The 10,908-nt window shown below is 46.5% G+C and overlaps 1 protein-coding gene across 2 annotated transcripts; it reads right to left on the bottom strand.

Moving 5' to 3' along the window:
* Positions 1–462: 462 nt before the first annotated feature.
* Positions 463–3,636, bottom strand: LOC139243037 (zinc finger protein 271-like). Of its 2 annotated transcripts, XM_070870648.1 has the most exons (3): positions 3,573–3,626; positions 2,253–2,319; positions 463–1,890 (listed from the first exon to the last, which is right to left on the bottom strand). In XM_070870648.1, the coding sequence occupies exon 3, from the start codon at positions 1,391–1,393 to the stop codon at positions 599–601; it is 795 nt and encodes a 264-aa protein (XP_070726749.1). In that variant the 5' UTR covers positions 1,394–1,890; positions 2,253–2,319; positions 3,573–3,626; the 3' UTR covers positions 463–598. The 2 variants fall into 2 exon arrangements, with proteins under 2 accessions (XP_070726749.1, XP_070726748.1); XM_070870647.1 differs by lacking the exon at positions 2,253–2,319 and having other exon boundaries at positions 3,573–3,636.
* Positions 3,637–10,908: the final 7,272 nt, after the last annotated feature.

The raw sequence follows: 10,908 nt of genomic DNA, 5'->3' as shown, positions 1-10,908 counted from the left end.
TACACTAGACCATGTCTCTGTTTAAATTACACTAGACGCTCGACTGCAGCTCGGTTCAAGAAGGCAGCGGCTCACCACCACCTTCTAAAGGGGCAATTAAGGATGGGCAATAAATGCAGGCTGGTTCGCCCACATCCCGAGAATGAACAAATAAAGAACAAACAAGCTGCAGAACTACCGACACCATCAGCTTTAAGGAGACGTTTCCCTTTGGAGATCGGATTGCCCATTGAGTTTGATTAAATTGATGATAAAGTAACAATGCTGCTTTGCCGTGTGACAGTAACAGATTATCAGAATATTCCCCATCGGGTGAAGTCGAATGGCAGACTTGGATATCGTGTACATCCATCTTTTAAAAAGTTGAGTGAACTCCATTCTAAGATAGATTCCATCCAGTTCATAATAAGTCCTGAATCAGCTCGACTTATCATTGAGATATCAAGGACTAGGCACACGGTGTTTAAAAGAAAGCTGATTTATTTGACATTTACAGGATATCAAACTATAGCCCAGTTACAGGGGTTTTAACATCGGCAGAAACAAACTCCAACTGCCAGAATGACCATGGGTCAGTTCCGGAAGCCAACTCCTGCAGTCAATTGTGAACTCGCTGGTGTTTCAGGTAGTCGGATGACTGAGTGAATCCCTTCCCACACACAGAGCAGGTGAATGGCCTCTCCCTGGTGTGAATTTGCTGGTGTCTCAAGAGGTCGGATGACACAGCGAATCCCTTCCCACACATGGAGCAAGGGAACGGCCTCACCTTCGTGTGAACTTGCTTGTTGTGTGCCAGTAGGTTGGATGACACAGCGAATCTCTTCCCACACATGGAGCAAGGAAACGGCCTCTCCCCAGTGTGAATTCGCTGGTGTCTCAGGAAGTCAGTTGACCGAGTGAATCCTTTCCCACACTCAGAGCAGGTGAACGGTCTCTCCTTCGTGTGAACTTGCTTGTTGTGTGCCAGCAGGCTGGATGACTGAGTGAATTTCTTCCCACAGAAAGAGCAGCTGAACAGCCTCTCTCCATTGTGAATTCGCCAGTATTTCTGGAAAACGGCTAACCGAGCATATCCCTTCCCACAGACAGAACAGGTGAACGGCCTCTCCCCAGTGTGAATTTGCTGGTGTCTCAAGAGGTCGGATGACACAGCGAATCCCTTCCCACAGACGGAACAGGTGAACGGTCTCTCCCCAGTGTGAATTTGCTGGTGTCTCAAGAGGTCGGATGACACAGCGAATCCCTTCCCACAGACGGAACAGGTGAACGGCGTCTCCTTCGTGTGAACTTGCTTGTTGTGTGCCAGCAGGTTGGATGACTGAGTGAATCTCTTCCCACAGACAGAGCACCTGAATGGCCTCTCCCCAGTGTGAATTTGCTGATGTGTCAACATGGTACCTTACTGAGTGAAATCCCTCCCACATACCGAGCAGGTGAATGGCCTCTCCCTGATGTAACTGCGCCGATGAATTTCCAGCTCAGGTGGGTAATTGAATCCCTTCCCACAGTCCCCACGGTTTCTCCATGGAGCCGGTGTCCTGGTGTTTCTCCAGGTTGGACGATCAGTTGAAGCCTCGTCCACACAGAGAACACATGTACAGTTTCTCCCCGCTGTGAATGGTGCAATGTTTTTTCAGGCTGCGTAACTGGCTAAAGCTCTTTCCACAGTCAGTGCACTGGAACACTCTCACTTGGGTGTGTGTGTCTTGGTGCTTTTCCACTCACACTGATGTTTGAAATATTTTCCCACAGACAGAACAGACAAACATTTCTCCTTCCACATTCAAAGGCTGATGATATTCAGGTCCTGATGAATCGAATTACTCTGTCAGATCTTAATGTGATGTTTGGTTTGAGTTTCTTATCTGTAAATCCTCCCCTTCTAATATCCTGTAAAAGGAGTTTACAAAAGTCATTATTAAGTACATGATAGAAATTCAGTACAGACAATTCTAGTTTCTATACAATGTTCCTTCCAATGCTGGGGATGATTTAACCCAAAACCCAGTCTGTTCATCATTTTCAGTCAGGGACTTTGCGTGTGCTCACACCATCTTTCTCACCATTGATGTTAATAGAGCATCACACCTGCAAACCTGGTTTTAAATTTAAATTCACTCAACAAATTTATTTAACAGAAGACAAACATGTCAACAGATCACGTCCCAATAATACAGATCTATATTCACAGAAAAAAGTCTGTTATCTAAATCATCGAGTGGACAAAATAAAGATCCCAAATGCAAGAGTACCGTGAATCCTGTGTTAAAATGTTTCAAATCTAGTCCGGTTCCTTCTTTATTACAGAATTGCCCCTCCCTGTGGAAATAAATATTGGTTAAAAATTAATTGTAAATTCTAACCGATTCTTACACTCTCAGAGTTTCAAGCTGATCAGATCCTTCTCTCAGAGAATCTCCAAACAGACTATTTGATTTAAACACAGCTCGCCCCTCCTTTAAATCCAGGATTACAATTACTGGGAATTTGAATGCACAACCACACAAATTTAAAAGGGCCTGTCAGTGAATTATTCCTCTCTCCAGCCTGTAACCAATGAAATTGTAACACCAAAGCTGAATTTCTGCTTCCGTGCGCCGGGTTAAAAACCTTTGACTGTACATGGGGATTCCAACCCTGGGGCTGTACATGGGGATTCTAACCCTGGGAATAAACATGGGGATTCTAACCCTGGAAATGAACATGGGGATTCCAACCCTGGGAATGTACACGGGGATTCCAACCCTGAGACTGTAAATGGGGAATCCAACCCTGGGACTGTACATGGGGATTACAACCCTCGGACTGTACATGGGGATTCCAACCCTGGGACTGTACATGGGGATTCCAACCCTGGGACTGTACATGGGGATTCCAACCCTGGGACTGTACATGGGGATTCCAACCCTGGGACTGGACATGGGGATTCTAACCTGGGAATGAACATGGGGATTCCAACCCTGGGACTGGACATGGGGATTCTAACCTGGGAATGAACATGGGGATTCCAACCCTGGGAATGTACACGGGGATTCCAACCCTGGGACTGTACATGGGGATTCCAACCCTGGGACTGGACATGGGGATTCTAACCTGGGACTGTACATGGGGAATCTAACTCTGGGACAGTAAAAAGGGGCCAGCTCTGGGGCTTTTCTGTTAGAATTGTGTGGGATGTAAACCGTAAGCTGGGCACTTACCATCACCTTCAGGAGAGATGGTGAGAAATCCAATGGTGGAGAATGAATAAAATAAATGAGGAAAAACTTTCACTCCCGGGCACTTGGACCAGTTGGGAACAGACACTGAAGCCCCGCCCACTTGGTTCCCATGCTATGATGGCTGCGCATGCGCTGGCACGCCATGAAGCGAGCGGGCTGCACTCTGAACCTTCCCGCCTTCCTGTACAAAGATGGCGGTGAATCCGGGCCTGTTACCGGGAGAAAAACCCGCCGCTGCAAAGGCGGAAGATTCTGTTTATTACTCGGGGCTTGCGGCCTACTCCAGTTGTTTCTGAAGCCTCCCCGCCCACTTGCCGATCGATGACTCCCCGGCGCCCCGCTGATTCTCACCCGGTGCAGAGTCCGGCTCCAGCCTGAGCTCCTCTCAGCGTCCGTGCGTCTCCCGTGCTCGCTCTGCGCATGCCCAGCTCACGCTGCCTGGGTGATTGACGGCAGCTCCGGACCAATAGGAAGAGCGGGGGCGGGGCTGCAGGACCGAGCGGGAGGTTGGTCCTCCAAGCAATCGGAGTCTGAGGGGGGCGGGGCTTGCGGCCGGCAATGGGCGGGGCTGAGCCCTGGTCTCCCGCACTGAGCACTGAGTCAGTCGACCGGATGCTTCGGGAAGGTGGTCGGAGATTGTGGGGCGGGGAGGATTCATACACACCGGGTGTAGGCCTCAGGCTCAGAATCAGAGCCCACAGGCCCCGGGTTACCTTATGGTGATAGATTGAACAGACTGGGTTTTTACTCGTTGGAGTTCAGAAGGATGAGGGGTGATCTTATAGAAACATTTAAAATAATGAAAGGGATAGACAAGATAGAGGCAGAGAGGTTGTTTCCACTGGTCGGGGAGACTAGAACTAGGGGGCACAGCCTCAAAATACGGGGGAGCCAATTTAAAACCGAGCTGAGAAGGAATTTCTTCTCCCAGAGGGTTGTGAATCTGTGGAATTCTCTGCCCAAGGAAGCAGTTGAGGCTAGCTCATTGAATGTATTCAAGTCACAGATAGATAGATTTTTAACCAATAAGGGAATTACGGGTTACGGGGAGCGGGCGGGTAAGTGGAGCTGAGTCCACGGCCAGATCAGCCATGATCTTGTTGAATGGCGGAGCAGGCTCGAGGGGCTAGATGGCCTACTCCTGTTCCTAATTCTTATGTTCTTATGTTTGCCCCGCCGATACAGGCCCGGGTCAGCGGGGTCACTGGCGCAAGCGCGGGCAACTTGGGCAGGAACAATGAGTGGGCGGGGCTTCAGGGTCCCAGTGCCCGCGAGTTGGAGTAACCTGGGCAACAGGCGCGTCATCACAACAGTCACCTGGGCAACACGCGCGTCATCACCTCACAACACCAACCTGGATTTATATAGCGCCTTCAGCCTGGTAAAATATCCAAAGGCGCTTCTCAGGAGCGTTATAAGAGAATAATTTGATGCTGAGGCGGAGAGATTTAGAATCACAGAAATTTGTGGCACAGAAGGAGGCCATTCAGCCTGTGTCCGTGCCGGCCAACACAGAGGAGTTGAGATAAGTACAAACCAGACGGTCTGAACCTAGGCAGGACCGGAACCAATGTTCTCGGGGGAGTGTTTGCTCGTGCTGTTGGGGAGGAGTTAAACTAATATGGCAGAGGGATGGGAACCTATGCAGGGAGACAGATGGAAGTAAAATGGGGGCAGAAGCAAAAGGTGGAAAGGAGATAAGGAAAAGTGGAGGGCAGAGAAATCAAAGGCAAAAATCAAAAAGGGCCACATTACAACATAATTCTAAAAGGACAAAGTGTGTTAAAAAAACAAGCCTGAAGGCTCTGTGCCTCAATGCGAGGAGCATTCCAAATAAGGTGGATGACGTAACTGAGCAGATAGTGGTTAACGGATATGATGTAATTGACATCACGCAGACATGGCTCCAGGGTGACCAAGACTGGGAACTCAACATCCAAGGGTATTCAATATTCAGGAAGGATAGACAGAAAGGAAAAGGAGGTAGGGTAGTATTGCTGGCTAAAGAGGAGATTAACGCAATAGTAAGGAAGGACATTAGCTTGGATGATGTGGAGTCTGTTTGGATGGAGCTGCAGAACACCAAAGGGCAGAAAACACTAGTGGGAGTTATGTACAGACCACCAAAAAGTGGTCGTGAGGTTGGGGACAGCATCAAACAGGAAATTAGGGATGTGTGCAATAAAGGTACAGCAGTTATCATGGGTGACTTTAATCTACATTTCGATTGGGCTATCCAAACTGTTAGCAATACGGTGGAGGAGGATTTCCTGGAGTGTATCAGTACTGGTTTTCTAGACCAATATGTCGAAGAACCATTAGAGAGCTGGCCATCCTACACTGGGTCTTGTGTAATGAGAGAATTTATTAGCAAACATGTTGTGTGAGGCCCCTTGGGGAAGAGTGACCATAATATGGTATAATTCTTCATTAAGATGGAGAGTGACACAGTTAATTCAGAGACTAGGGTCCTGAACGTAAATAAAGGTAACTTCGATGGTATGAGACGTGAATTGGCGAGGATAGACTGGCGAGAGATACTTAATGGGTTGATGGTGGATAGGCATTGGCAGGCATTTAAAGATTGCGTGGATGAACTTCAACAATTGTACATCCCAGTCTGGAGTAAAAATAAAATGGGGAAGGTGGCTCAACCGTGGCTAACAAGGGAAATTAGGGATCGTGTTAAATCCAAGGAAAAGGCACATAAATTGGCCAGAAAAAGCAGCAAACCTGAGGTCTGGGGGAAATTTTGAATTCAGCGGAGGAGGACAAAGCGTTTAATTACGAGGGGAAAATAGAGTATGAGAGTAAGTTTGCAGGGAACATAAAAACTGACTGCAAAAGCTTCTACAGATATGTGAAGAGAAAAAGATTAGTGAAGATAAATGTAGATCCCTTGCAGTCAGAATCAGGTGAATTTATAATGGGGAACAAAGAAATGGCAAACCAATTCAACAAATGCTTTTGTTCTGCCTTCACTAAGGAAGGCACAAATAATCTTCCGGAAATACTAGGGGACCGAGGGTCTAGCGAGAAGGAGGAACTGAAGGAAATCCTTAACAGTCAGGAAATTGTGTTGGGGAAATTGATGGGATTGAAGGCAGATAAATCCCCCGGGCCTGATAGTCTGCATCCCAGAGTACATAAGGAAGTGGCCCTAGAAATCGTGGACGCATTGGTGGTCATTTTCCAACAATCTATCGACTCTGGATCAGTTCTTATGGATTGGAGGGTAGCTAATGTAACCCCACCTTTTTAAAAAAAAGGAGGGAGAGAGAAAACAGGTAATTATATACCGGTTAGCCTGACATCGGTAGTGGGGAAAATGTTGGAATCAATTATTAAAGATGAAATAGCTGCGCATTTGTAAAGCAGTTACAGGATCTTTCCAAGTCAGCATGGATTTATGAAAGGGAAATTATGCTTGACAAATCTTCTCGAATTTTTTGAGGATGTAACTAGTCGAATGGACAAGGGCGAACCAGTGGATGTAATGTATTTGGATTTTCAAAAGGCTTTTGACAAGGTCCCACATGAGATTACTGTGCAAAATCAAAGCACAATGGTATTGGGGGTAATGTATTGACGTGGATAGAGAACTGTTTGGCAGACAAGAAGCAAAGATTAGGACGAAACGGGTCCTTTTCAGAATGGCAGGCAGTGACTAGTGGAGTGCCGCAGGGCTCAGTGCTGGGACCCCAGCTCTTTACAATATATATTAATGATTTGGACGAAGGAATTGAATGTGCCACCGGGTACACCTGTACCAACCTTCTGACTTGGCACAGAGTCTTAGTAAGTTGATAAGTGGACATTGCCCTAGGTCTCCATCAGTTACCCAGAAAGAGAGCTTTCCCTCTGCAATATGCTGCAGGTTTCCTTGGGCTTGTTCCACTAACCAAGATCCATACATTACTTCCAGCCGTTTCATTGAAGATGATTTGTTCCCTTTTATAATCTGGTTTACCCTCTTTTTAGCATAAAACCAGTTGCAACATATGTGCGTGGAGACCTACAAAAGGCCGTGAGACAAGGAGTCGGGCAGCATCAGCGAGAGGCGACAGTCCGGGGTGTGTGGAGGCCTACAAAAGGCCGTGAGACAAGGAATCAAGCAGTGTCAGCGAGAGGCGACAGTCCGGGGTGTGTGGAGGCCTACAAAAGGCCATGAGACAAGGAGTCGGGCAGTGTCAGCGAGAGGTGACAGTCCGGGGTGTGTGGAGACCTACAAAAGGCCGTGAGACAAGGAGTCGAGCAGTGTCAGCGAGAGGCGACAGTCCGGGGTGTGTGGAGACCTACAAAAGGCCGCGAGACAAGGAATCGAGCAGTGTTGGTGAGAGGCGGAGCTTGTGCAGCTACAGGAGGAAGGCAAAAAAGAAGTAGAAAGGCGTTTCTGCGGCCGCAACCGAGACTCCAGGATGGTATGTTGCCTCCCTGGTGCAAGGGTCAAGGATGTCTCGGAGCGGGTGCAGGACATTCTGAAAAGGGAGGGAGAACAGCCAGTTGTCGTGGTGCACATTGGTACCAACGATATAGGTAAAAAAAGGGATGAGGTCCTCCGAGATGAATTTAAGGAGCTAGGAGCTAAATTAAAAACGGAGGAGCTCAAAAGTAGTAATGTCGGGATTTCTACCAGTGCCACGTGCTAGTCAGAATAGGAATCGCAGGATAGCACAGATGAATACGTGGCTTGAGCAGTGAGGCAGCAGGGAGAGATTTAAATTCCTGGGGCATTTCTGGAGGAGGTGGGACCAGTACAAACCAGACGGTCTGCACCTGGGCAGGACCGGAACCAATGCCCAAGGGGGAGTGTTTGCTAGTGCTGTTGGGGAGGAGTTAAACTAATATGGCAGGGGGATGGGAACCAATGCAGGGATACAGAGGGAAACAAAATGGAGACAGAATCAAAAGACAGAAAGGAAATGAGTAAAAGTAGAGGGCAGAGAAACCCAAGGCAAGAAACAAAAAGGGCCACGGTACAGCAAAATTCTAAAGGGTCAAAGTGTAATAAAAAGGCAAGAATGAAAGCTCGGTGCCTTAACGCGAGGAGTATTCGGAACCCAGGAGAGGGCTCTGAGCTAGTTAGAGTGGGTGAGAGCTCAGATGAACAGGACCCCAAGAAAGAATACAAACGGCAGGAGGCAACAGAGCAGAGTAACACTGGGGTAAGTGTAGACCACATAGGAAGGGACAATATGTATGAATATAAAGGGGCTGCAGGAGGGGTCAAAACTAAGAATCATGGTTTAAAAACTAGTATTAAAACACTCTACCTAAACACACACAGCATTCGAAATAAAGTAAATGAGTTGACGGCACAAATCATTACAAATGGGTAAGATTTGGTGGCCATTACAGAAACGTGGTTGCAGGGGGGCCAAGACTGGGAATTAAACATACAGGGGTATCTAACAATTCGGAAAAATAGACAAGAAGGGAAAGGAGGTGGGGTAGCTTTGTTAATAAAGGATGATATCAGGGCAGTTGTGAGAGATGATCTTGGCTCTAATGAACAAAATGTTGAATCATTGTGGGTGGAGATTAGAGATAGTAAGGGGAAAAAGTCACTGGTGGGCGTAGTTTATAGGCCCCCAAATAATAACTTCACGGTGGGGCGGACAATAATCAAGGGAATAATGGAGGCATGTGAAAAAGGAACGGCAGTAATCATGGGGGATTTTAACCTACATACCGATTGTTCAAATCAAATCGCACGGGGTCGCCTTGAGGAGGAATTCATAGAATGCATACGGGATTGTTTCTTAGAACAGTATGTTACAGAACCTACAAGGGTGCAAGCTATCTTAGATCTGGTCCTGTGTAATGAGACAGGAATAATAAACGATCTCCTAGTATAAGGTCCTCTCGGAATGAGTGATCACAGTATGGTTGAATTTGTAATACAGATTGAGGGTGAGGAAGTAGTTTTTCAAACGAGCGTACTATGCTTAAACAAAGGGGACTACAGTGGGATGAGGGCAGAGTTGGCTAAAGTAGACTGGAAACACAGACTAAACGGTGGCACAATTGAGGAAGAGTGGAGGACTTTTAAGGAGCTCTTTTGTCGTGCTCAACAAAAATATATTCCACTGAAAAAGAAGGGCGGTAAGAGAAGGGATAACCAGCCGTGGATGACCAAGGAAATAAAGGAGAGTATCAAATTAAAAACCAATGCATATAAGGTGGCCAAGGTTAGTGGGAAAATAGAAGATTGGAAAATTTTAAACGACAGCAAAGAATGACTAAGAAAGCAATAAAGAAAGGAAAGATAGATTACGAAAGTAAACTTGCCCGCAAAACATAAAAGCAGATAGTAAAAGCTTTTACCGATATATAAAACGTAAAAGAGTGACTAAAGTAAATGTTGGTCCCTTAGAAGATGAGAAGGGGGATTTAATAATGGGAAATGTGGAAATGGCTGAGACTTAAATAATTATTTTGCTTCGGTCTTCACAGTGGAAGACACAAAAACCATGCCAAAAATTGCTGGTCACGGGAATGTAGAAAGAGAGGACCTTGAGACAATCACTATCACTAGGGAGGTAGTGCTGGACAGGCTAATGGGACTCAAGGTAGACAAGTCCCCTGGTCCGGATGAAATGCATCCCAGGGTAATAAAAGAGATAGCGGAAGTTATAGCAGATGTATTCGTTATAATCTCCCAAAATTCTCTGGACTCTGGGGAGGTACCAGCGGATTGGAAAGCAGCAAATGTAACACCTCTGTTTCAAAAAGGGGGCAGACAAAAGGCAGGTAACTATAGGCCGGTTAGTTTAACATCTGTAGTGGGGAAAATGCTTGAAGCTATAATTAAGGAAGAAATAGCGGGACATCTAGATCGGAATAGTGCAATCAAGCAGACGCAACATGGATTCATGAAGGGTAAATCATGTTTAACTAATTTACTGGAATTCTTTGAGGATATAACGAGCATGGTGGATAGAGGTGTACCAATGGATGTGGTGTATTTAGATTTCCAAAAGGCATTCGATAAGGTGCCACACAAAAGGTCACTGCAGAAGATAAAGATACACGGAGTCAGAGGAAATGTATTAGCATGGATCGAGAATTGGCTGGCTAACAGAAAGCAGCGAGTCGCGATAAATGGGTCCTTTTCGGGTTGGATATCAGTGGTTAGTGGTGTGTCACAGCGATCGGTGCTGGGACCACAACTGTTTACAATATACATAGATGACCTGGAAGAGGGGACAGAGTGTAGTGTGATAAAATTTGCAGATGACACAAAGTTTAGTGAGAAAACGGGTTGTGTAGAGGACACAGAGAGGTTGCAAAGAGATTTAGATAGATTAAGCGAATGGGCTAAGGTTTGGCAGATGGAATACAATGTCGGAAAATGTGAGGTCATCCACCTTGGGGAAAAAAACTGTACAAGGGAATATTATTTGAATGGGGAGAAATTACAACATGCTGCGATGCAGATGGACCTGGGGATCCTTGTGCATGAATCCCAAAAAGTTAGTTTGCAGGTACAGCAGGTAATCAGGAAGGCGAATGGAATGTTGGCCTTCATTGCGAGAGGGATGGAGGACAAAAGCATGGAGGTCCTGCTGCAACTGTACAGGGTATTGGTGAGGCCGCACCTGGAATACTGCGTGCAGTTTTGGTCACCTTACTTAAGGAAGGATATACTAGCTTTGGAGGGGGTACAGAGACGATTCACTCGGCT

The sequence above is a fragment of the Pristiophorus japonicus genome, unplaced genomic scaffold, assembly GCF_044704955.1.
Source record: "Pristiophorus japonicus isolate sPriJap1 unplaced genomic scaffold, sPriJap1.hap1 HAP1_SCAFFOLD_158, whole genome shotgun sequence".
Taxonomy (NCBI): domain Eukaryota; kingdom Metazoa; phylum Chordata; class Chondrichthyes; family Pristiophoridae; genus Pristiophorus; species Pristiophorus japonicus.
This window is presented reverse-complemented; position numbering and strand designations above follow the sequence as displayed.